Source organism: Canis lupus, chromosome 16 (genome assembly GCF_011100685.1).
Source record: "Canis lupus familiaris isolate Mischka breed German Shepherd chromosome 16, alternate assembly UU_Cfam_GSD_1.0, whole genome shotgun sequence".
In the NCBI taxonomy this organism is placed as follows: domain Eukaryota; kingdom Metazoa; phylum Chordata; class Mammalia; order Carnivora; family Canidae; genus Canis; species Canis lupus.
Window position 1 is genome coordinate 22,456,919 of NC_049237.1, and position 27,544 is coordinate 22,484,462.

At 38.0% G+C, this 27,544-nt stretch overlaps 1 protein-coding gene and 1 long non-coding RNA gene across 6 annotated transcripts in view; one reads left to right on the plus strand and one right to left on the minus strand.

The window, feature by feature from the left end:
- The window catches only part of PSD3 (pleckstrin and Sec7 domain containing 3), a 594,054-nt gene that overhangs the window by 392,391 nt on the left and 174,119 nt on the right, over positions 1-27,544 (minus strand). For all 4 annotated transcript variants that reach the window (XR_005371404.1, XM_038559855.1, XM_038559856.1 and 1 more), the window contains exons 3-4: positions 10,777-11,860; positions 7,650-8,045 (exon numbers count right to left, since the gene is read on the minus strand). Coding sequence is in view for 3 of the 4 variants with exons in the window: in XM_038559855.1 (XP_038415783.1) it covers positions 7,650-8,045; positions 10,777-11,860 (1,480 nt within the window). In the remaining variant the exon portion in view is untranslated. The remainder of the gene's footprint in view (positions 1-7,649; positions 8,046-10,776; positions 11,861-27,544) is intronic.
- Positions 1,784-26,560, plus strand: LOC111090268. Of its 2 annotated transcripts, XR_005371406.1 has the most exons (4): positions 1,784-1,901; positions 2,003-2,168; positions 20,904-21,001; positions 21,934-26,560. It is a non-coding gene; the product is annotated as an uncharacterized LOC111090268 (long non-coding RNA). The 2 variants fall into 2 exon arrangements; XR_005371405.1 differs by lacking the exons at positions 20,904-21,001; positions 21,934-26,560 and adding an exon at positions 2,578-3,052.

Here is a 27,544-nt window from a genome sequence, read left to right on the forward strand (position 1 = left end):
CCGCGCAGCCCTCACCCGCCATGAGTCCGCGTGCACCCACATCTGTGGGCTTCACCTCTACAAGGTCACTCCACAGTCTCTGTAGCCAACCTTCAATCTCATATTCCCACCAGCATTTCTACATAAAGCACCATCCCTCTCCTCAAATTTAACCTGTGTAAAATGACTCCACTACAAGCTGTTCTCCTACAAAACCCTGATCTCCCCAATTCCTATTACTTCTGGATTCAGTAAGTCCTCTAAGCTTGAAGTCTTACAATGATTTTGACTCAGCCTGCATGTCCTGTACTCAAACAGTCACCAAATCCTTACATGTTTTTTTTTCTTTACCAGGCTTGTCTTACCTATTTTCTTATATCCCTTAGTCTATTACTGAGAGTACTACAAAACTCATAACAGGTTTAAAATAAATATCCACAAACTAGAACTTAGCAAATTCTTACAACAAAAACATACACTGAATGGTAAGGTTACTTTCATTTTATCCATTAGGAATCAGAGGCTTTCTGAAGTAAAACAACCTACCCAAGATCAGGCAGCCAGTGAAAAGGATGACTTGACCTCCTGGTCTTCTGACCCCAAATCCCCACATTTATGCCACCCTACCACAGTGCACTGTACTTTATGAAAAGAAAGGATATAGCAGGAAGTCCAGTAATAGGTATGCCAGATAGCTTAGAGTTGAGAGGACAGTGCTGGCAGCTCAGAGCACACGGTAGAGTGGCACGATGACATAAATTTTAATTTATTTATCTCCTACTATGTACACCAGCCACTTGATTTCCTTTTCTTGATTTTTGTCACCTGATTCATCCCGTTTGCTTCTCCTTCCTTTACCAGATAGATATTATTCATTGTATTTTACACTTAGAAAAGTTCCCAGATTTTCTTTTTTTTTTTTTTTTTTTTTATTTATGATAGTCACAGAGGGAGAGAGAGAGAGAGAGGCAGAGACACAGGCAGAGGGAGAAGCAGGCTCCATGCACTGGGAGCCCGATGTGGGATTCGATCCCGGGTCTCCAGGATCACGCCCTGGGCCAAAGGCAGGCGCCAAACCGCTGCGCCACCCAGGGATCCCCCAGATTTTCTATAATACTCAAGATCACACACTAAGTAAGTAACTGTGGCAGGATTCAAACCCAGGTATGCCTGGCTCTCCTAGAAAAGTCCACATCACTCATCACTCAGCAAGAAGCCCCTTTAATTAAAAAAAAAAAAAATCCATTATAACTCCTAGAACGCAAGCTAGAAAGAAAAAAATGAGAACCCATTCTCTGCAGAACTAGTTTTAAAGCGTAAAAAAAAAAAAAAAAAAAAAAAGGACTAAAGAGATTACTAGGGCAACAGCAAATCACCAATAATGAACCTATGAGACAGCAGAGCTTCCCACTCCTAATGATCCAAGAAAAGTTGGGAACTCAGTGGTCAGCCAGATATCTAAAAACCATTTCACAAGATCAAATCCTTCTCTCGGTCACCAGCTTACCTAATACATTATTTTAATTTCTTATTTTAATACTTATACCTCATATTAAAGTGCCTGCAAGTCTTAAATTGGAATCAAAAGAATTTTTGAAATCACACTTCCCAAATTTCTATATTAATCTTATTTCACATGACTTTTTCCTAGACAGAAAGACACTAAAGAAAGAGAAAAACTAAGAAAGGGATACTTTTAAATGCCTGCATTCCATGTAAGAAGGGGCAGAGGGAACAAGAGGAAGACAAAACCCAAAACTACCCAATTCAGAGAGGACTCAGGGTGGGCTGAAGCACTCCCTCAGGCAAGCCAGCTGCACACAGATGCAATTCACCTCCTCTGCTGGCCTCCGTATCTGGAGTGCTATCTGAAAGGAAAACTAGGAAGCTGAGACATAAAATATATCCATTACCCCAAACAGGTGATTTTAAAAAGCAGTTTTATATATTTCAGAGAAACAGAAGAAAGCTCCTGCCATATTACTGTATTTGATCTCTCTTTTCCTATCTGTCCAAACCCAAGCTCAATGGAAATGGACAATGTTCAGCTCTGTTAATGGACACAGTGACAACATCTGTGCCTTAGTCTTCAGGTCAGAACTTACTGATTGGAGCCGCAATCGTCAGAGGATAAGCCAGCGACGGAGAAGCACCCAGACACAAAGGAACCCATTGGAACATGTACAACTGTAAGTAGATAATCATCCTTTCTAATTTTGGAGCTATGTGACCCTTTCAGCCTGAGTGCTGTGTAGCGGACCACAAAGGGAGGGGATACTCCTCTTTGCTCCTTCATTAAAATATTGTGTTACATTCATAGGGTGAGCTATTTCCTGACTGATGTGCAGCTCCCTCACCAATATTCAGTCTTCAGAGCACTCAGAGCACCTGAGAGAACTTAACTATTTCTGTCCAGGTTTATTAGTCCAAGGTCTTAAGAGGTTTTTTTCACTTTATAAAGAATGATCTATTTGATTATTGCAAAAGTATATAATCTTTAAGAGACAAATAGTGAGCACGTGTTCTCTTTACAAACATCCCTTCCTGACCTGACAATAGAATATTATAGATTTGAAATGTTTTCTTCTTTGACTTAAGCAAAGAGAGAGAATAAGGGAAGAACCACCCCCGCCTCTGGCCACCAACTCATGGTTAAATCCCAAACTGGAAGGTGTTCCTGAGAGACAAAACTAACTTTTGCTGAAGCAATAGGACAACCTCATCACCTTTTCCAAACACTTGCACCTGTCTTTAAAGAAGCAACACAACAGAGAACAGTGTCATCCTGCGTTCAAAAGAAATCATGTCAAATATTGCCACTGAAATCATCTTTAGCAACAAAGTAAGTCATGTAGTCGTAGAAAAAGATTTTAAAATATACCTAGGCCGTGTCAAATGCATTTTTGTTTAGAAACGAACAATAAATGGACTATGGAGCCTGACTGGCGGGTTCAAATCCTGGGTGTGCTGCTTACCACCTGTGTGACTTTGATCAAGTTACTCAACTGTGCTATGCCTTATTTACCTTATCTGGAAAATTAAAACATTACTAGCTCCTTTCTCCTGGCTTTTTTTTTTTTTTTTAAGATTTTATTTATTTATTCATGAAAGACACAGAGAGAGGCAGAGACACAGGCAGAGAGAGAGAAGCAGGCTCCATGCAGGGAGCCTGATGTGGGACTCCATCCCGGGACTCCAGGATCATGCTGTGGGCTGAAGGCAGGCGCCAAACCGCTGAGCCACCCAGGCGTCCCTCTCCTGGCTTCTTATGAGAATTACGCACTCATGTGTTTACAAAATAAAACCTATAGGATGCCTTTGATATTAAATTGTGCTGAAAGACAACCTCTAAGTAATCTTACAATCTTTTCTATTGGCTGAGAGCTAACATTTTATACAATAACATCAATGCCTCAATAGAAATGGGCTTAATTTCTTGGTTCAGGTCTAGTTGAATCAAAGAAGCATTATCAGGAAGACAGTCATATCATTAGTCACTAGTCATATGATTAGTGGTATCATCCCCTCTCCTTTGAGCCTTCTTCAGATTCTCATTATTTAATATGGTCAGAGCCCCCCAGTCTACTGCCAACAAACAGCAAGACCAGTGAATAGAGACAAAATACTAAACATGTGCACTTATTTGTCACTTTGCTTATGTAAATGTCACAACATTAATAAAATTGGAAAATATTTTTCCCCCTTGAATTATAACACTTTGTCTCTGAGTGCTTGGTTGAGGGAAGTCAATCAGGTTGACAATTGTGCAGTCAGCATTCTAGTCTGGATCTCCTTAACAGGCTCAATAGTCTATCTCCTTACCTATGCAGAAGAATGTTTTAATGTAGAAGAAATGTTTAAAAGCCTGCTCATTGATTACTTTAAAAATTTATGGAGGCATGTTTATTATCAATTTGGCAAATTTTTTCTCAAATTAAACACACACACCACCACCACCACCACCACCACCACCACCACCACCACTACCACCACTTGGTTACAATTACCAACTACAGACTCCTGATGCTATAGACTTATGAATGAGAGAAATTAGATTTAGAAAAAGAATAAAGATATGAGACCAGGCAGCCTAGAACAATGAATGTATCTGGTCTAGGAGTCAGACAATTTGAATTCTGGTACAGTAATTTTGGTACAGGATCTCTCACAAGGTAAATCTATCCCATCAAACTGGGATTTGGATTCTTTACCATAAAACCAGATTATCTAAGACCCCTTTAAGCTGAAAAATGTCATAAATCTTCAACCTACAATTCTGGTGCTGTGACTTGAAAGCATCAATAAGAAAGAGGGAGTAAAGAAAAATGTAAAAGTTACCTAGTTTCTTTAAAATATCTTAGGATCATTGAGCCCACTCTATATTTTTAACCCTGAATAGAGACATATATCATAAAACAAAACCTCTTCCCCCTATAACCACTTATTATCATATGCCAACTCAAAGAACACAAATAGGTCCAACCATATCACCAGCAGGGTTCAAGGAAGGGTAGAATGACCACTAGTCAGGAAGCATGTGGAAGAGTGCCAGGGCTGGGAGAGAAGTTTGGCTGGCACATCTCTAAGAACACTCCTTATTCAGTACTAGAATTTCATCTTATTTTTTTAAGCTTTAATTTAAATTCCAGTTAGTTAACATACAATGTAATATTAATTTCAAGTGTACAATATAGTGATTCAACATTCCCATACAACACCCAGTACTCATCAAAAGTGTGCTCCTTAATCCCCACCTCATCCATCCAAACAATACAAAGAATATCTTTTTGTTTGTTAAAAACCAGTAAATTTAAATATCTGTTCTCTTTTTGGTTTTTTTGTTTGTTTGTTTGTTTTGAGGTAGGGAGGTTTTGTTTGGATTCTTTTTGTAGTCATTGCTGGTGACACATGACTTTTTTTTAACAGGAAAAAGGAGTTCATTATATTCATATTTTTATTTGTATTTTCAAGGCTTGAAACACCTACATTTAAAAGTGAGAAGAATAATAATATTCAGAAACTGATTCTTGAAGTAATGCAAGCTGATAATGTATCCCAATAACTTTCTGACATGATGAGAAGACTTTTTTCTATAGTAAACTCTGTGGGCATTCTCTAAGTATTACCTCTGGACTATAAGAATTAGCTCCTGCATGCACACATGGACATACCCCCCCCACACACATCTATCTATACATACTAGCTTAATCCAAACTCTTGTCTGGCAGATATAGAAACTGTTGCTTTGTTTCTCTGATAAAACTGGTTTTAGAGAAAAAATAGGGATAATCTCTCTCTTAGACCATGCGAATGTTAATAGAGAAGAAGCATTCTTTTCTTTCTTCTATATAAAACTTGAATGAGGAAAAGCAATTCTAGTGTAAGTCATATAAGCATTGTAATTACTATATATAAGAAAATTCAAGAAGATTCAATCACTGTATAGAATGGTAAAGTACCAAATCATTTCTTCTATCAATCATACTGTTAAATAAACTGTGTGCAACAGACAAAAAGAGTGGTCCTTTCCTTAAACTTACCTGAAAAAGCTCTAATTTTTTTCCTGGATTCAGGTTCATAATATTAACACTTAGCTTTGGGTTTTTTTGTTATGAAAATGCTGCTGCCCTCCTTATTCCCCATCTCACCCATCCTCCTACCCATCTTCCCTCTGGTAACCATCAGACTGTTCCGAGTCTGTTTCTTGGTTTGTCTTACTATTGGCCAAGATCCTGTGGTTTTACAATGCAGGTACTGTAGTTTTGTCTTGAGAAGACCTGAAGTATACAGCTGTCTAAATCTAAGATGCTAAAATACTGTAACCTACCCTAATACTCTCTTAACTATCTAACTCTGCCCTAATAATAATGACTGGCACCCATGCTGTGCCCAATGATGACTACTTCCTATTCCAAGTAAACAAACCATACATTTGATAAGCCTTTTACCTAATTTCTTCCTGATCTGACTCCCTGATGTTCACCTCTTCTTTTTCTTACCGTCCGTCCCTGCAGATTCTGTAAACAAAGCCTCTCAGCTCAAAATGCTTGGGCTCCCCAACTTATTTTTTGGGTCTGTAATATAAACTTCAACTCACCCCAGAAAGGTGGACTGAAATTTTAATAAAATTATCTGCGTGCCTATGCTATTGCATTTTATCACAACTTAAAGTTATCAGAGATGATGGTAAAACAGAAGGATAAATGAGCAAAACAAAAAGTTTCCCCTCTGAGAGGAGGCCACCTGTCTCAGAGAAACCTTCCCCTCCAAGATCCCCTCCAGAGATACCCCCTCTCAGAGATGCAGGAAGCCTAAATGTGGACTTAGCAGCCAAGCCAATTCTGATTCACACCTTTACTCAAGCTCCTACTTTGTGCCAAGTACTGTGCTAGTTGCTTAAATCTATATTAATTCTTTAAATTTCATAGCCACACAGCATACTGAGTATCATTAACCCTGTTTTGCCAATAATATCAGAGAAAGTGGCTTGCCCAAGTAATTCAGACCAAGGTCTTCTGCTTTTAAGGCTAGTATTTTTTCATTATCTCACTAGTGACCCAAGAAGATAATCAACATCCGTGGTCCATTTCACATGGAAATGCATAGCTACAATGCTATAACATGCTGGTCTTAAATGTGTTCATTCAACGAATTATAGAAAATGCTCCACATAAGACAGTCTGCTCACACAGAGAGGTTCACTGGAAACCTATAACATGAATACTGACTGAAAAAAAGCACTGACACTTTTTCATACAGCTTTAAAATAGTTTATCCCCGTATAACCTCCTCTCCCCCTTTCCCAACACACATGCACTGATACACTTTAATTCAAGTAAATTAAATAAAAAACTAAATTCAGAAAATCGCTAAGAAGTTTAGCATTTCCTGCCCACTGATAAAGATGCTAAAGGATAGGTAAGTGACCTGAGGATGATGAAGAAGAAATGAAATGCTGGATAATCCATAAATAGACAGGGAATCACTAAATGACCAGTATGGCAGATAGAAACTATATTACTTGTCATCTTATCTCCCAGATAGATTTAAATCCTAAATTTCGCAGATGTAGAAACTGCGATTTTTTAATATTTGTATTTATAGCTTTGACCAAGGTACTGGCTCTATCAAGCATTCATACAATCAGATTCTTCCCCCACCATCTCAGGAACAGGAAGAAGGCCTGACTGAACAGGATTTCATACAGCAAAGGCCTGGAACAGACTTTGGTGACCATCTAACCCAACATCCTTAATTTGCAATTAAGGAATTTCTGGCCTAGTCAAGCAACCTGCTCCAAGTCATCAACCAACATTAGTGCCAAAACGAAAGTCAACACCTCTCAGTGTTCTTTTCACAGCACCATACCACTGCTACCAAAGCTGCACCATGGGAACTAACACCCACTCCTCACCCACAAATATTTGCTCACGACAATTTACATATGGTAATCCAGGAAATGTCACCTAATAAGATAACCACAGCTTGCCAATTTGGCAAACTGCTAAAGTGTATTCTGCCTGCTCCTCAATTACTTTCTACTCACATCATTCACTTATATCCAACAGAAACTGGCCAGATGCTGCTCAGACATATTTCACACTCAGATTTCCCAAAGAGAAAATAATACCAAAACCACTGCATGAAAGTAATGAGAATAGGGTTAGTACCTTCCCCAGAAAGCAATCTCCGGGGTGCCTTTCGTGTAGATGGGGTCACTGGTGTCATTCAGCCCATTGGCGATCTCACTAGAACAGCCCATCACTATCTCACCAACTGCTGAGATGCTCAGGACGTCCTGCTGTCCTGCCACCGATGTCCTCTCCAGGAACTGAGTGCCTTCTTTAATGCGCTGCTGGATCATCGGAGTGAGGGGCATGTCAAAGCTAAAATAGCTATCGGGTTCTGAATATAATGTCTCCAAGGATTCAGCACTGTAGTATAACGAAGTGTTGTCCAAAATAGTTTCAAACTGGGAGCTGTACACATCAGTGGAGTCCTCTGCATACCCATGCCCAAGGAGATCATCATCTCCCCCCCTAAAGTGCTCCTCTTGCTCAAGAATCCTGGAAAGGAAATAAGAATAAAGAATTTCAATATTAGGTTAATATTCTTTTTTACTTTTTCCTATATTTCAACCATATAAAAAAGATAATATTCTGTAAAGCTAACAATTATATTCTTTGGGGTTATATTTTAATATATTTGGAAAGGAAGCTATCATGGAAACATAGGCTGAGAAACCTCTTAGCATACATGTGCTACACAACCCTCTAAATAATTTATTTAGTTTCATACTAGTTTCCTAGCATGTGACTAATCTGGTCTAATGAATATCTGGATAAAATATTAAATTTTCTCATTTTAATGAACTAAACTCCACAAAATCAAATTATTAACAGCTACTGTCATACTCAGTGTTAACAGACACAGATAAATATAGTGTGTAAACCTAATGGAGTAAAATACACTAAACTTTCATCAGTCTATTAATACTTTCTGGTTTAAACAAAACCAAATGCTTTTAAGAAGATGAATACATTAGAATCTAAGGGCCGCCCTCTGCTGACAACAAGGCAGCACTGCAAGAGAGATTTCAGGCCCAAAATTAGCCAGTGAAGGACCTTTAAAAAAAAAAATTTTTTTTTAAGCCAACAGACATGTTAATTGCAAGGCTAACCAAAAGAGTGAAAAAACTATAAACAAATTACAATTTAATATATATGGGTGAAGCATCAATTAATTAGTATGTAGCATTTTGTTCAAATATTAAAAATGAATGTTAGAAAAATAAAATAAAAATGAATGTTAGGATAGCTATGTAAAATTTTTAAAACTCAGTAAGAGGAGGAGATCAAGTGTTAGAAAAAGCTGCAGCTGAATGCTGGATTGCCAATCACCAGCTGTGTCACTTTAGAAAACTTCACTTAACCTCTCTGAGCCTCAAATTCCTAGATACAGGAATAACAGGAAAAAAAAAAACTACCTCATAAGTACCCATATTCCTAGGTATTATGAGGATTCACATCAACCATACAGTTGTCTCTGTTGTGGGTTTGTTTTTGTTTTTTGTTTTTTGTTCTTCTCTGTTGTTTTTAAATTACAAAGGTCTACCATGTACCAAAGAGCATCCTGGGTTTATCTCTCTTAATAACTTCTTCCTGCTTATGGAATCAAAGGGGAAGTTCCTTTGAGGAAGCTCCTCCCTCCCCCTCCACACTCACTTCCCACTCCCACCTGGCTTCCTCGTGGTCCAGCCACACTGCTGGAATTCCACATCTTCAAACTTGCCATAAAGCTTTTGTTTCACACAACTCTAGGAAGTGCATGTAGTCAGGCATCCCAGCAGCCCTCCTCTGCATGTTGTCCCTTTACATGTGCTGATCCTCCCTGGAATAGTTTTCTCCTCATTCTCCACCTAGTTAACTCATACTCATTTCTCAAGCCTCAGCCTACTTATCATTTCCACAAAAAGGCCTTCTCAGAGCTATCAACTGAATTTATTTTTTCCAGTATGTCTCTCTTCTTCTTCTTCACAGAACCTCCCACAATTTATGATTAACCTATTTTATATGGTCAGTGTTTATCTTCAGCAGTAAACTCCATGAAGGTAGTGACCACAGGCCATTACCTATTGTGAACATCCTTTTATGCCCAGCATCTAGCAGGGTCAAGAACACTGTGAACAAACAAACACCATTTGTGAGAGGAGAGAGAGAGAAAAGGAGGAATGAATTAATAATATCCATAAGTGCATATTCCAGTGGGAATATCATTAGTGAGCCACATGCTCTTAAGGGAAGTCAAGAGATTTTATGTATTAGGGAGTTGGGGAGGCAGGAGTAGAAAGGAGACACATCCTGGTAACCATCTAAAGGAGCATTGCTATAGGTGGATTTGTTAATTAACTGCAGAGGAAAAGGCATTTCTTTGCGCCAAAAAAAACCACAAAAGCCCTTCAGCCTTGACACAGATGTTCCTACACATAAACTATAAAATGTGGTCTTATGAAGACTGATGGAATTCAAACTGGAATGATAGTACACAATAAATGACTTTGACAAAAGCAGCACTGCATGCTCAAGACTGCAATCAAGAGAAGTGAAGAAAGACAAATCATGTCTTCCATTTATCAAGCCTTTAAAGCTGGTACAGCTGCCAGAAATGCATGGGAAGATCAGGAAATATCATATATATAAGTTGACTTTTCAGGCTTAAAAATCAAAACATGCTACTTGCAAGAAGGGATGGATTCTCAGGTGAATGCCATGGGACAGCTGAACAATGAGTCACCTTCTGACCTCCTGACCTCCTTTCTAAACCCAGGAAATTGAGGCAGCCTGAAACCCAAAGCTTCAGTGTTCACACATGTCTGGAGCTTGTATGCAGGCACTGGTGTTGCACCCAGAAGAAGTGTCTAAAATATGACTATAGGATACATCATGACTCTAAATCTCTTCATATTATTAAAGATAACTGTGGGGTATTGTAGTTATCTTGATGCTAGAAAACTTTAAACCTGGCAAATATAAAAAATGTCAGAAATGTATCAACATGATTTAGGGTTCACAGTTTGTCCGTAACTCTGCCTCCCCTAGTCAATGGCTAATGCACAACTTTATAACAAAAGCACTTACATATCCTACAGACTTAAAACCAATCTCGCTTACAGGAACTCCTCTCCCACTGTACAAGGACCAGAGTACTGTGTGGAGTTCTCACAGCTAAGCACAGGATAAAGGTCTCCCATGATGCGTATCAGGCATCACAGATAGCAGACTGGCTATGGGAGCTCACCTTTCCTTGTCTCTCTCCAGTTCAGGTTTCTTCTCAAGATGTTCTTTGTTTTCCTTTAGGAAGACTTCATCCTCTCCACTGTCAACAAGAGGCAGAGGCGAGAATGCCCCTGAGCTAGCTCCCGGCTTCTCTGATGAAGCGCTCCAGGTTTCATCCCAAACACTCTCAGTTAAACCAACTGAATTATACAAACCAGCAGATGAGATGAGATGGCTTGGCACTCGGGGAAACTCTCTGCTTTCAGGAGGGGCCGTCCTTTCCAGTGAAATCTCAAAATCCACAGGCTGTTGTGGCTCTCTTTTCTCCCCTCCTGTCCACAATATCTCTACCCCTTGAAATTCCACATGTTTGACCCGGCCTGGGCGTCCCGTGGAGCTACCTTGATCAGACCTCATCTCCCTCAGAAAACCAACAGTACCTACAGAGGCATGGGCAGCTGCTGGGCTCCCCACAGAGGATGCTGGACCAGCTGGCCCCTGCACATGCAAAGCCCCTTTCCTGGCATCATCAGTTATCCTGCAAAGCTCTACTTGAGCCTCTCCAGCTAACAGTACAGTCACATCCTTCTGGATGCTCGAATAAGAGTTCTCCTCAGTCGTAACTTCAGCTGAAAGAGGTACATCTGGTCCTTTTTCTTGGCCAGCAGGAAATATTTTGTTGGCTCTCTGTCTCTCTGTTTTATAAGGGGCAGTGTCCAGCTTCTCCTCCACCTGCTGAGTTGAAAAACTAGAAACAGCATTCTTTTCCAGTACCTTTGTAGCCTGTAATGTTCCTGAAGCTATTCTGGCTTCTGTGGCTTTCAGAGTTGAAATCAAATCATCAATGGGTTGTAAACTCTGTTCCTTGAGCTGACATCTAGGATGGGACTCTCTGCCATCCTGTGGTCCTTCTGTAACGTTGTTGAGCCTACAGTGGGGGCCATCGACAAACTGGACCCCCTGCTGTCCTCGTGGGGCACCTGACAGAGACTCTGTATCAAACCCCAGAGAAGCTCTTAGGCCGTCTCCACTTTCTTCCATGGTCCCATATTCTGGAAATTCATTTGTGACATTCGGTGGGAGTAAAGTGCTTCCTCCATGATCACCTATGAACACAACAGAATGGACATATAACTTGTTTTGAATAAGTTCCAACATGTATTAATAAATATCCACACATAGCAGGCACTCAATAATCCTTATTTGATTCTTTCACTGTTCCCGCCTGTCAACCACCCTGCCATACATCTTTCTCATAACTTTGCCAGTGGTCCCCTCCACTTAGCTTACACGAGGGCAACCACGAAGGTTTCAGTGTAGAAGAAGACAATCTACTGACACATCCATATCACACCTGCTTTTGATAAAGTCTCATACATGCAACTCAACTGCTGCATATGCAAAAATAGATTACAATAAGATGTATTTCATTTCCATATACCACTTATGAAGTAGTAACTAGAATATTTACATTGGGCATAAAAACATACAGCTTTATGATCCAGCCAACAGCATCTGTGCAATGCAATCTCTGAGACTGATTTGATCTATTTAAAGTCAGTAAACACTTTTTCAGCTGGAAGCCTCCCCTTCGCTATTGGATTTCTATGGGGAAAAAGGCTTTCAGAACATCCTTTGAGAATGAAAGTGAAGTCAAAATGGATTAGGATACTTAATGTGTTAAGAAAAAGTTTCTGGGATCCCAGCTGCATAAAACTTAAATGGTGTTATGCAGAATATATATATATATATATATATATATATATATATATATATATCACAGTAAAGACAATAATTAGTATATATTTACTATATTGAACCAAGTTTACAACTTTTTCTTATTAAGATGGTAGGCAGTGAGAACAATAAAAATGTTCTGATGAAGAAAGATTTAAATTGGGAGTTTATGGATAACAGTTAAAGTTATACCAGCTTTGATATCCAATTTCCTTTTGAACATGGTTTTAGTTACTTTGTATCAAGAAAATCCTCATCTACATGGGGAAATGTAGTATACTCACTTTGACAACTTTATGAAAGAGCACATTTTTTGTTTTGGGTTGTTATTGTTAAAGCACTGTGAACTACAACCTTTCTATTTAATGAAATATTAGATAAATGTCTGAATATATACACTAAATGACATGAAAAACTTAATTCCAAGACATGCAAAAAATGAGCTTAACTTGGAAACATGAATTTATATATGGTATCCCATAGTATACAAAATATAATGAAAGGTATTACATCTGAGAGCGTATATTGTTTAATATTCCATTTTTAAAATAATTTGAAATACATTTTTAAAATTAAATTTGAATATAGTATGGATGGAATCCAACAAGCACTTCTCTATGATGGCAGTACTTATAATACCTTTGTAAGACAGAACTAAGAGAATGTGGCTTGCTAAAATCTGAAGAGGGAGCAGCTCTTCAAATCCTGATTTTGAAAACAAAGACAGTTAAAAACAGTAAGATCTCTCTTACTAGGGTGGCATATTGACATTTTTTTTTCCTCTAGTATTTTTGCTGCATAATATTAGTCTGCAGTTGTTTTGTATTACATCTTCATCTGGTTTTGGTATTAGGGTAATGCTGGCTTCATAAAACAAATTGGGAAATATCTTATATTGGCATCTGTTTATACCTTTTTACACTTTCATAAAACATTTTTCATGTTTTACACTTTTTGGGGCTTTTAAAATTTTTATCTCCATTAACCAGTTTCTTCAGCACTTTAAACCTATAAATTTATTATTAATATGCAATGAAAGTAAAAAGTGAATAATCCAAAAAGATGTTTTTCTTTAACATAGTAAAAGAGCTTAAAATGAATAGAGAAGTACTTAGTCCACAGTAGGAAATATTTCCTTTAGATTTTAAATGTTTTTCATTAGTTCTCTAAGCTAGAAAATACATTTACAAAGAATTCAAGAACGAAAGAATATAGAATTTCAAAGGTTGAAGGTATTTAAGAATTAATTCAGCCACCTAATAATTACATAAGAAACCAGGCTCAAATGGATTATGTACTCTACCAACATGACACAACAATAACGACAAAAAAAAAAAAAATCAGAGCTTTTCTATTCTACCTCTACTATGCTTTAATCCCCCCCACCCCTCTATCTTTATTGTAGTAAGGTACCCTAATATGTGTGTCTTCGACCTTTTCCTACAGAATAAAGTCTAAAGTCCAAACTCCTTGATCCAGAGTAAGGATCCATAATTCTGTCCCAATCTATTTTTCCCAAACTACTTCGCTTGCTCAACTCTCTTTACAAATATGTTATACTATTACTTCTCTAACTGAAGGAGGGGTACAGCACATGGATATTTTGAAAAGATTCTCTGAAATATATACTGGAAATAAGATTAACTATATATACACATCTTTGCCTTTGCTCAAAATCTTTTCCCTATAGGACACAGTTTTTCTCCCCATCTCTAAATGACCAGATTGTCTTCATCTTTCAAGACCTAACTCAAATCCCTTCTCCCTAATGAAGCCTTCCCTTAATCACCATCCCTTGCAAGAAGTCATCTTTCCCCTAACAAATGTCAAGAGAATTTTAGCTGTACATTACCTATAGTACAAATAGATAAAATAAGTGACATCACGTTAGCTCATATTTTAAACTAAGAGGCCTCTGAGTTGCCAGACCTTTATTTCTAACAGCAATAATATTACCAGACACAGTAAAGACTGAAAACGCTTCCAGATGTAGCTTCTGGGTAGAAATAGCCTTAAGCATCACATGGCCCAGGTTAGACCTGACTCAGCACAGCATGATATCTTTACTTTCAAATAAGACACTTCTTCATTAGAAAGCAAGAGCAGTTTATTTCTGGTTTGCATTTCATGTCACCACTTAAGCTGCATTTAACAGCAAACAAAACTTCATAAAATATTAATCCTGACCTTTTTATTTAGAATCTAAGATTTATTACTTATTTTTAAAAATCAGGACTATTAAAGACCAAATTCTTTTACTATAAGACTTTTTTTCTTTTCCCTTTTGAAACAGAACATAGATAATTCCCATTAAATGCCTATCATTTCCAAAATTCCTTCAAATTCCACAAACATTTATTAATTACTTGCTATTACTAAACACAGGGGATTCAAAAGTGAATATTGCCAAAGCATGGAAAGTCCATTTAGTATGTTAGAAAAGTCTATTCTGGTAGCATTTGAAGGAATAAACAGGAGAGAAAGAACGAGCATAAACAGACTCAGGAATAACAACACAGGCTACTGGCTGTCGCACAGGTAAAGGGGATACGTGCTTGAGCCAGGGCAAAGACCACCATATCTCCCACTCCAGCCAGTATCCACACCCAGCATCACCTCATGCCCTCTGCCCAGTCCCCCCTAACTTCAACGTGTTCCCACAAAGCTACTGTGCAGCCTGTGCCCTGCTGTGGGCTCTTACACCTAACTTGTTAAAGCTTTTCCTTCACCTTTGTCAGTCTAAATCTATTACTAATGTAAGAATCCACGTGAATACTAAAATAGCTATTTCTCTTCCAGAAAGTCTTACTGAATTAGTCTTGCCCAAATTTGGTTTCATATGTGTGACAAAGGGATTTGCAAAGTATAAAAAAAGAACTTTAGCACTTACCTAAATATAAACCACACACTAGTAGAATCTGAATTAATAAGAGTTCATAGCTTTTCTGCATTTATTTTTCCCCTCAAAGGAATGAAAATGTAGTGTCATATGTGTTGGAGGGCAGGGAGGGGAGAGAGAAGAGCTTTTCATACTTGTGTGGAATGTATATACTTTGGGAGGCAGCTACTTATATTCCTTTAGGAGTCATCTTTTTCTTTTTTTTTTTTTTTTTTTTTTGGAGTCATCTTTTTCTAATAGGAATTGTATCTACCACTTTGTGTATTTGGTCAGATCCCTAACAAATTTCTTCCTGTTGTTTAGTAAAGATGCTTTTCCTGTGGTGAAATAAACCCAGTAATTTTTTTCTTTTAACTTAATATATTGAGAAAGAAATGAGATACTTTTGAATGTTAACATGATCAATTTCAAGAGTGTTTTGGGTTGTATATTAAATAGCCATCCACTTCTGGGAAACAGGGACAGGATTGAAATAAAACAAAACAGAAGAGAAAAAAAAAAAACTTCCACATACAACTAAAAAGTTTCTTGTTTGGTAAAGGAAATCATCAATAAAATGAAAAGGCAACCTACTGAGAGAAAATACTTGAAAATCATACATCTGGGAAGAATTGATATCCAAAATATATAAAGAACTCCTATAATTCAATAACGGAAAAAAATCCAATTTAAAAATGGGCAGAAGGGGCAGCCCAGGTGGCTCAGCAGTTTAGTGCCACCTTCAGCCCGGGGTGTGATCCTGGAGACCCGGGATGGAGTCCCACATCGGGCTCCTGCATGGAGCGTGCTTCTCCCTCTGCTTGTGTCTGTCTCTGTCTCTGTCTCTGTCTCTTTCTCTCTCTCTCTCTCTCTGTCTGTCATGAATAAATGAATAAAATCTTTAAAAGAAAAAAATTAAATAAAAATGGGCAGAAGATCTGAAAAGACTTTTTTTCAAATATGACATACAGATATACATACTGGTATACGAAAAGATGTTCAATATCATTAATCATCACAGAAATGCAAATCAAAACCACAATGAGATATTACCTCATACCTCTTAGAACGGCTATTCTCAAAAACACAAGAATAACAAGTGTTAGAGAGAATGTGGAGGAAAGGAAACCCTTGTGCACTACTGGAATGTAAATTGGTGCAGTCACTACAGAAAACAGTATGGTGGTACCTCAAAAAATTAAAAATAGTACTAACACACCTCCACTTCTGAGTATTCAAAGAAAATGAAAACACTAATTTGAAAAGACACAGGCACCCCCCTGTTCATTGCAGCATTATCTATAAGAGCCAAGATATGGAAACAGCCCAAGTGTCCATCGATGGATAAATGAATAAAGAAAATCACACACAAACATGCATGTACATGCATGCGCACACACACACAATGAAATATTAGTCAATCATAAAAAAGAAGGAAATCTTGCCATCTGCAATAACATGAACAGACACCTTGAGCGCACTGTGCTAAGTGAAATAATCAGTGAAAGATAAACACTGTATGATCTCACTTACATGTGGCAATCTAAAAACAGCAACAACAACATCCCACACTCATGGACAGTGAACAGAGTGGTGATTACAGAGACAGGGGGTGAGGGCTAGGTGAACTGGGTGAAGGGGTCCAAAGGCACAAGCTTCCAGTTATAACATGAGAGACTCCTAACTCTGGGAAATGAACAAAGGGTAATGGAAGGGGAGGTGGGCGGGGGGGGGGGGGGGGGGGGGGGAAGGGATGGAGTAACTGGGTGATGGGCACTGAGAAGCACACTTGATGGGATGAGCACTGGGTGTTATTCTATATGTTGGCAAATCGAACTCCAATAAATATACAAAAAAAGAAAAAGAAAGAAGTCATAGAGATGTAATGTGCAGGACAGTGACTCTAACAATACTGTATCATACATTTCAAAGTTGCTAAGACAGTTGATCTTAAAAGCCCTCATCACAAAAAAAAAAAAAAACTATATATATGGTGATAGATGTTAACTAGATTTACTGTGGTGAATATTTTGCAAAATATACAAATATCGAATCGTTATGCACTTGAAACTAATATAATGTTATATGTCAGTTATATCTCATTAAAAAAAAATCCTGTTTTTCTTCCAATCATGAGGAAATGTGCCTCCTCCATAGATGGGCTTCAAAAAGACTGTGGCCCTTCTAATAATGATCCTGTTTGAGGACCAGTAAATGAAATAGATCTTCTTCTATCCTGGCTAGCAAACCCCTTAAAAGAAAATGGTCAAAGGAAAAAAGTAAGAACTATTTGGCAAGTCGACTGCAGACTGTGACACAGGAAACTGAAATGTGAAGCAAGTAAAAAGGTTTATCGTGAGGGATTCTGAGCAACAGTACCTCGGTTTCCCAAGAGACTATGACTGTCAAGTCTATGCCTACAGCCCCAGAAGACTTAGTCATTTATAATTGGACTTAGTCATTTTTAGGAAGAGGTTTTTGTTTTTGCCCTTGTACTGTTTTTGTTTTGTTGCCATGAAAATATAAACTACAAAAGGCTGGAACTTTGCTTTCCTTATCATTATATCCCCAGAGCCCAGAACAACAATACCTAGAAAATGGATATATATTTGTTGGATCAATGAATTAATAAAGAATGTCCTATAGCCATCAGGATACCATTTAACAGAATCTCAAAACAGAAATAAAAAGAAGCCTACCAAAACGCGAGCAAAATACTACATGTCAGTGCCATCCACCTTTCTGTCCCCTAGTCCCAAGAACAAGCTTGAATAGAATGCTGAAAATACAGGGGTCCTTCCTAACATGACAGCTAGCTAATTCTTCCAATTGCTCAGCCAACATTTTCTGTGAGCCAAGTATGTGCTGAACACTAGAAAACAGGCCAACATGGCTCTTGCCCTCAGGGAGCTTGCCATCCAGTAGCCCCCATTTGTAGACACTTATCTACTGCAGACAAAGCTCAGGCAGTGGCAAAAGTAAAAGGACACTATCTTGTGCAGGGGCTATTACCAGTAAGAATAAATTTCTCTATTAGATTATCTTACTCTAAATGCTATGCTGCCCAATATGTTATCCACAGCCACATATGGCTATTTAAATTTAAATTTATTAAAATAAAATAAAATTTAAAATCCAGTGCTCAATACCATATGTAGTTAGTGGCTACCATATTGCACCACACAGATATAGAACATATTTCTGTGATCAGGAAAATTCTATTTCAAAGTACTGTCCTAGAATCTTCCTACTCAGAATGTGGCCTTGGGACAGCAGCACTAACATCACCCAGGAGTTTGTGCCACCCTAGACCTTCCTAATCAGAATCCATATTTAAAAAAACAAAAACAAACCAAATTATTTGTATACACATTAAAGTATGAGAAGCACTTCTCCACAGAACTACAACAATATCTACTACAATATTTAGAGGCTGTTCCTGACTACACTTTAATGGCTCCTTTTTTTATTCTAAAAGAGAATCCCAAGAGCTCCTACCTCCCAACTGAAAAGTCTAAATGCTTATTCAAATAGACAACAAGTAATGGAGCATACAGTCCCTCATTCCTACCAAGAGAAAGGCTTGCTCATTCTGGTCTGGATTTGCCCTCCAATTATCCTGGAATCCTTCTTAAGAGAGGAAGAGAATCGCCTCTACAGTCATATAATCTCTTCTTTATTTTACATCTCATAGTATATTTCTCTCACAATGAATGGTCAATGACTCAACTCTACTTATGCAAAAATACCATAAAATCCTGAAATAATGCAAATGCAGCCTGAGCATTGTGAACATCTGTAGCCTTAAAGAAATAACAGGAGAGCTTAAAGGTAAAGGGTTGAGGGAAAGGTAAGTTTTTTCAATTTCTAAAAACAGGGTATTTTCCCAGACTTTTATTGTACCTGTAATTGGATATATTACTCGTAACATTAAAATGCATGGGCAAATTCACTCTGATGAGGTACTTTCAAGAGTGCACTAGGGGTCTGTAATCTACTTTTTATGAGTACAAATCAACAGATTTTCATTTCTTTATAAATTGTAGCTAACTTAGCCCCTAAAAATCTATTTTCTCTCCTTTCCATGTACTTCGTTCATAAATGCAATAATATCGGGGTGCCTGGGTGGCTCAGTCGTTTAAGTGTCTGCCTTCAGCTCAGGTCATGATCCCTGGATCACATGGGGAGCTGCGAGTCCACTTCTTCCCCTGTGCCTCCCCTCCTTGTTCTCTCTCTCTCTCAAATAAATAAATAAAACCTTTAAAAAAAAAAAAATTGCAGGGCAGCCCAGGTGGCTCAGTGGTTTAGTGCAGCCTTCGGCCCAGGGCCTGATCCTGGAGACCCAGGATCGAGTCCCATGTCGGGCTCTCTGTGTGGAGCCTGCTTCTCCCTCTGCCTGTGTCTCTGCCTCTCTCTCTCTCTCTCTCTCTCTCTCTCTGTCTCTCATGAATAAATAAAATCTTTAAAAAAATAAAAAATAAAAAAATGCAATAATGTCCCTGGTACTCTTTTTTCCTTAATGAGTATCAGCTAGCAAACACCTTAAGACTTATATCATGAGTTAGTAAGATAAAAGAACTATATATTCCTAAATTATTTTAACACTGGAGATTTTACAGAAATAAGCTTAAAGTCCCCCTGATTTGTCAAACAGGAGTTCAGTCCTATAAACAGGAGGGTGATTATTTTGTCCCCATCAGTCTGAAATTTCATAAATCAATTACAAAAAATTGGAAGACAAAGGTCCAATTTATAAAGCAAATATAAAAAGCTTCGCAGAGCTAAAAAAATCTCAAATAAGTTTCACCTGTATATAATCCTTAACTGTGAATAACACTGTTTTTTTAAGTCTAATAATCAATAAACCCCTCCAGTAACAGTGACGCATGCATGTACTATCCAGATTTGCAATGCAATACAAAAGTTGCCATTAAGAAAATAATCCAGGGATCCCTTGGTGGCTCAGTGGTTCAGCGCCTGCCTTAGGCCCAGGGCATGATTCTGGAGCCCCAGATCGAGTCCCACATCAGGCTCCCTGAATTGAGCCTGCTTCTCCCTCTGCCTGTGTCTCTCTCTGCCTCTCTCTCTCTCTCCGTGTCTCTCATGAATAAATAAATAAAATCTTAAAAAAAAAAGAAAAGAAACTAGTCCATTTTTACTAAGCAGTAGAAAACATATTTAGCATGATAAAAATAACAGAAAATGAGTATGAGTAATGAGAATTTACTAAGTGAGTAATCTAAGTATTTCAGTACATACCCTTCACCCTAATAAAAGTCACAGAGAATGCTGGCTACTGTCTGGTCACTAATACATCTCTAAAAACACAGACATTTCAGGTATTTATTTACATGCTGCAAAAACAAGGAAAACGCCTGCTAACCACGACACAAGCTATTAGTATGTGCACACAAGTAGAGGGACTGTTGCATAAATTGAAGACTCTTTTCCTGACTGATTAATAGTTACAGCTGTGCTTACCACGAGCGGAATTTCACATACTAATGATTCAGAACCTTTTTTTTCTCATTCAGTTCTAATCCCTGGGAAAATGAGACTAGCTTACCATCCCAGTCAACTTCAGAGGATGCTCTGCAAACTAAGGAGCGGCACTGCATACAGCATACAGAAGGTAAAATGAGTGAGATAAGAACAGCCCATTAATTGTAAACCAAAGTCTCTGCAAGTGTGCAGAACACTGTTCTTGTCATGGAGAAGAAATACTAAAGCTGTAAGACCTGATTTTAAGCCAGCTTTAAAATCATTGTTTTTTAAAGCTGGTTTCCTTTTTTCAAACAGTAAGTTCCTCCACTGTCATCCACTTCTCATAACTTTTGTTTCTTCTTATATCCACATATCGTGCTTCTCCTTTCAGCTTTACCACATCTGATCAGACTTGCTCCTCTGATTTCATCTACTCTATCCATTTTCTACTGCTTCTTCTTGTCTAGGAATTCAAACTCTTAAAAACGTAATTTTATTTTTTCATTTTTTTCCAACTTTACTGAGCTATAATTGACATACAACATTGTGTAAGTTTAACGTATACATGTTAATTTGATACTTATAGACTGCAAAATGACTACCAACATAGTTTAAACTAGCATCTCCATCATGTCACATACTTACCATTTCTTAAGATCTACTCTCTTCAGCAGTTTCAAAGTACATAATACAATATTATTAACTACAGTCACTATGCTGTAGCTCAGATCCCCAGAACTCATTCATCTGAGAACTGGAAGTCCGTACCCTTTGGTCAACATCTCCCCACTTGTCTACCCCGTAGCACCTTATAACCACCATACTATTCTCTGAAAAAGCCAATTTTAACACTTCTCTTTGATCTTTACTTGTTGTTTTAATTTTATTTTGAAATGCAAAAAAAAACTTTAACTTTTAAAGAATTCCACAGTTTTGTTTACAGCAGGCTCTCTTCTGCTAAAGTTGATACAAATGTAGAAGTATTAATAGAAATTCTTCTAAAAATATTTTATGAAATATTTTAATATTTAAGAAACTGATGTTTCAAAATACACCTTTTTTTTTTTTTTTTTTTTTAAGTCATGCCTGCCAAGCAGCTGGAGCTCCTAGCAGTGATGATCAACTACAGCTGTGGACTTCTGCACACTGCTGTGTCAAGACAGATGTTAGGTGCTCAGCCTGCAGTCTGTAAGAAGCTTTAGCTGATTCAGATTTGCATTCAGTAATTTTCATGCTCAAAAAGAGACCCACAGTCTTGCTAAGGATTCAGCTGCAAACTAACATGAGCAATAATCCCAAGTAGATCTGAAATGGAGATTTTACAGAGAGTTAAGTACCCTGGTGAGAGAAAAATAAATCTTGTATTACTCTAAAAGTGACACTTTCAATAGACACAAAAAGGCACACCCCTATGTATAAACTGAAGCATTAAAATACCTGTTATAAATCTCCAGCAGATACCATCTCAGCTTTAACTACAGTGTTCACAGAACATTTTTGGTGCTACCGTGTGGTCATAGCCATACATTAGGCATGCAGATGGAAAGGGGTTTGAGCTCTTTAAGAGAAACTCCTCCCCTATTCCCATCCAGCGCCACAATATTATGTCTTTCTAAAACTACAGGGGTAGCCCGTTTTCCTGACTCGTTCTATACAATACATCACAAACAGAGTAGAGAAATAGCTTGAGAGAACTGTATTCTCAGGAAAGCTCGGTTGAACAAAAACAAACAAACAAACAAACAAAAAAAACAATGAAAGGAAATGAAATCACAGGTAAGAATATTGCTTTCTATTTAAAAATAAAAATTTTGGAGAATCCAATGTCAGATGCTAAAATAAACATTCCCAGTTAAAGCCAGGTAAGGTACTGGGCGAAAGCATTCAGGGGGTAGGTGGCATCTTTTTGATGACTTGGGAATTTAAAAAACACTGGCTCAGGCATCCCTAAATAATGCAGTATGCTCTTCCCTATGTCAGGATTCAGCACAACCTGGTCCAGCCCCAGGAGTCTCCTACCGGGACAGTCAAAGGACAAGACTAGTAAGCAAAAGCAGTCAGTAATACAGATGGATCATTTCACAGCAGCATTTTACAAGAGAGAGATATAAAATATATTTGCCTCCGCAGACCTACAAACAGAGGTTACTCACAGAGATTACTGCAGCTCCAGCAGTTACCCATTGATCATAGAAAATGCCCAGTTCATCAGCTTAATGCTCGAGAAAAGTTAGCTAGAAAAAAAGGCAGCTAATTCAAAATCTGCTGTTCTAGTCAACTGGAAGCAAATTAGTTTCAAATTTCCTGGCAGCCCCTTTTGCCCTGCACTGCACACGGTGATGTCAGTGGAAGCACTTTGAGCACCAGAAACCCTCGCGGAGAGGTGCTGCCGCCTGGATCCTCTCTCACAAAGGCTAAGCTGCCTGTTCTTTCGCTCGCTCACTCACCCCCTTTCTGCCTGTCTCTCTCTACCTTGGTAGCTTACCGAAAACAACCACCGTAGGGCTTTTCTATATTTGTGAAAACTACTTCCAAGGAGATAATTGAGATGCCGGGAGTTAGCTTTAATGTAACCATTTCCCCAGTGCAGCGGCAGAAACCCCAGCGAAGGCTCTGAGAGGATTGTACCATCCTCGGTGACATCAGAGGTGGGGCTGTCATCTCAGGATTATGCAGCATTTTCTCTGATGAGAGAATGACATATGTGAAATGAAATGCATGGGTTCCCTTTAAAAGGGCTTAGTTCCTATGCTGTTTTAAACAGAACAGGCAAAAGCAAATACAATGTTGAAAAACTGCTGTAGGAAGATAGAAATCTTGCTTTGCCAGTCCTTATCTCGCTACTAAATGACGCTGCCATCTCAAGTCATTTTACTGATGATTACATTATCATTACTGTGATTAAATTAATATTTCATAGGTAATTGATAGTACTTGGAAAATGTGATATGAAAAATTCATATTTAACATCTGGTTTTAAATATGATGGCATAAACTTTTACATCTCTAACAGTACCTTGGACATATGCAATACTTCCAACACATTCTCAATAAAAATACTATATGTAAAAACAGTTTTGTAGATGAGAAAAATGAGGTGAAAAACAGCACAAGATGAAAAGCATAATGTAATACTGGTCTTTAGTCTTGGTAATGGAGGTTAATACAAACAGCAAAAAGAACTCATCTTCTATAACCTTAATACTCCAGTGTCAAAAGCGTAGGCCAACAACACAAAGCAACTGATGGTGATTTTCATTAATTCCATATGCATTTACTGAGAAGAGGCTAACAGGTTTTAAAAAATGTGTGAAACCTACTTTGGAATGTACCTTTCCACTAAGTAATAAAATCACAACAGAAAATACATATATAATGCTTATTATGTACCAGGCACCAGGCAGGTTTATTGTATTAACTCATCTATTCCTACTAACAGCCCCCTGGGCTGCTGCTACAGTTAACCCATTTTACAGATACGACTACTGAAACACAAATAGGGATGTAACATGTCTGAGGTTACGTGGCTAGAACTGGCACAGGCAGGATGCAAACATAGGCAAGAAGGCCACAAAGTCCACCCTCTTAACCACTAGGCTACATTGTCTCCTGTGGGCTTCCTTGTCAAGTATAAGAATTCTAAAGGAAGAACATAATTTTCAAGATTTAGAACCACAGAAAGCCAAAAATAGCCACCTCTCCAGAACACTGGCCCAAATATAAGAGGATAAAGGTGGAGAGGGCACCCAGAGACTGCACACAGAAACAACGGAAATAATGTCCAGAAGGAGTTTAGTGCTGACTGCTCAAGGGACCTGGAGACAATGGCTTAAAATCGTCCAGCATTAGTTTCCTTATTTCTAAGCTGCAGGTTTTTAAATTATAGCCAATATTAAAGTGTGGTTAAAGCACACGTTCCAGACTTGTAATCTGGGCTCCATTATTTTCCAATTATGTCAATTTAAGCAAATTATTTAACCTCTGAGAGGCTCAATATCCTCATCCAAAAAAAATGAGGAAAACAATGGGGTCATTCTGAGGATTAATGACTATGCATATAAATATATAAAGCACTCAGAGTAGCAACCAGTATATAATAAAAGCTCAAGGCTCACTATTATTGTTTTCCATAATCATCATTTCTTTTAGTATTAATATCACATTTTTTTACTAAAACTACCAACTTTTCAAAAACCTCTCCAAGGAGAGCTGCTATTTTTCCAGAGTTGATGGGAAAAGCAAAGAAAAACCTCTACTGGCTTCATATAAACATTAACCAATGACACTGACTTCTTATGAGAGGGAAGATGGAAGTTATTAGGCATGCCTTTCAAAAAAAGCTCCTTCTATGGGAGCTTTTGGGGAAGAAACAGGAGCGTTTACCTTTTTGCCCTCCCCAACTTCTTCCTCTGCCAGGAATATGGAACGGGGCTAGAGCCAAGTAGCCATCCTTAACTGTAGGCATCCTGTTAGTTAGGGAGATGACACAGAAAATGAGTGTCCAAACCCACCATAGATCTCCCACTCTCATCTTCTTTTATGTTAGAGAAAAATATACCTTTAGTTCAAGTACTTAATTCAAGCTTTTATTTAACACAACTCTCCACGACCCTGTGAAACACAGTTAAAGGCCACAGTTTCCCGGTAGTTTCAAGGGCTACCTGGCGGGCTAGGCTATGTATCATGACTTTTATGTCACATCCTTTGAGCCTGCACCCTCCCCAATGCCAAGTCAAAGTCAGTGGATGACCCCATGGGAAAGAAAAAGCAAAACATATTACTTCCAATACTTAACAGCTATGCTGTTTTTTTTACAAACAGAACAAAAAGGGTTGAATGGCTAAAGCAACAGCATGTGAAATGCTCCTCCCCCATCTTACTTTCCTCCAGTCTCTAAATGGATCCAATATATCCAATCTGCATGCTACTAAGCTAATGTTAAAGGAGAAAAACAAAGAAAGTCAAATACAAGAATAAGGATGCTTGATAAAGTTACTGCTATTATAAGGCTATCCAACCGCAATTACCAGGGACCATGAAGAAATATGTCTCCACCTCACAAATGTTCCAATTCCAAATGTCTAGCATTTCACATTAGGCTTTAACTAACAGTATCTTGGACTGACACTCTAAAATCTTCTATTTCAAAAAGTAAAGCTCAAAAATAGACTTGTTACATATTCTCTAGTCTCTCATGGGCACCATCTCTAAAAATCGTATATACAAAAACAGCAGTTGAGTCCATAACTAGATTAAATGAAAGGATTTCAATCTAAAATGGAACCAAAAAAAAAAAAAATGGAACCAGAGGATATGAGATGGAGAAACTCACACAGGCACCCACAGAAAAACAGTACTTAGCAACTAAGAGAGAGATTCCTATTCCTATTCCTATTCCGAGACTTATCTCCTGACCTACAAGTATCTGCTACTACTCTCTCTCAATCCTCAAGCCGAAGAACTTACCTCCCTGAACTCTGGCTGGCCCCTCACTGCTGTACTCCTTGGCCAGAAATACAGCATGTATTTTCCAAACTGCAATTGCTCTGGTATTCCCAAATAAACTCAATTTCTGGTCATTCAAGCTTGCCTCAGTTTACCTCTTTATTTAGATTGACAGAAATACCATCCTTGAAATTATTTTATGTCTGAAACTTAATCCAATAATACTGCCATTATTATTAAAGAATGCATAATACCAGATACTTCGGAACTATTAAAAAATTCAAACCAATATTCTGTTTATATTTCTTCTGTAAAATATAATAGTTTTTCTAGAAATATCACTGACAGAGTGAAGTAATCAAAAAAGCTGGATTTATTTTTCATTAGAATGTAAAGGAATATTTTATAAGTAAAAGTATGCCAACTAACTACAACCAATGTTTATTAATAAAGTATGAAATTTAAATTATAAAACATTTTGTACAGTAATATAAAGTTTATATTGACTGTATCTTCTTATTTGCTATACTGATGCTCTGGCATTAGGAGCTTGGCTCTTGAGGAGGCAACGAATCCCTCCCTGCCCCAGTAGCTGTTTCCTGGAGATAGCAATGGACTCCCAGGGGAGTGCACTTTTGATATACAAACCAATCTACAGCCACACCACATTTCCTTCATAAATCCTTCACACTCTTAAACCAATATTCCCCCTATCCTAAATCACTCCAGGGCCTTGTACTGGACAAGTAGGAACTACCATGATAGACCAGAACACCCATGAAATTATTCAAACTATCCAATCCTAAACATACTCATGGATATTCTGCTTGCCCATTCCTTCCTGCAAGGAACCACAGGAAATACTGGGCCCCCTTGGCCTCCTTCCCCATGTTGCCCTGAATACCTACTATGCTTCCTGTTTCTAGGGATCTGTGGATATAAACTTCTTCCTTCATGACAACAGCTTCCATGCCTGTGTGCCTTACCATATCTGATAAAACAAAGCCAGGAAAAAAAAAAAAAAAAAAGGCCAGGTACAAACTTTCTAATAAATTTTTAAGAGAAATGAACAACTAGGCACTGCCCAAGAATAAAATTCTAATCAGTAATGTATTTCTCCTCTTTAGCATCCCTAGCACTGCCCCTTTTAGTTCAGAAATGATAAGCAGTAGGTAATAAATTGTTATTTGATATGTGTTATTTCTCAAAATCTTCAAAGTAATACCGACAAGCAAGCAAATTGTTA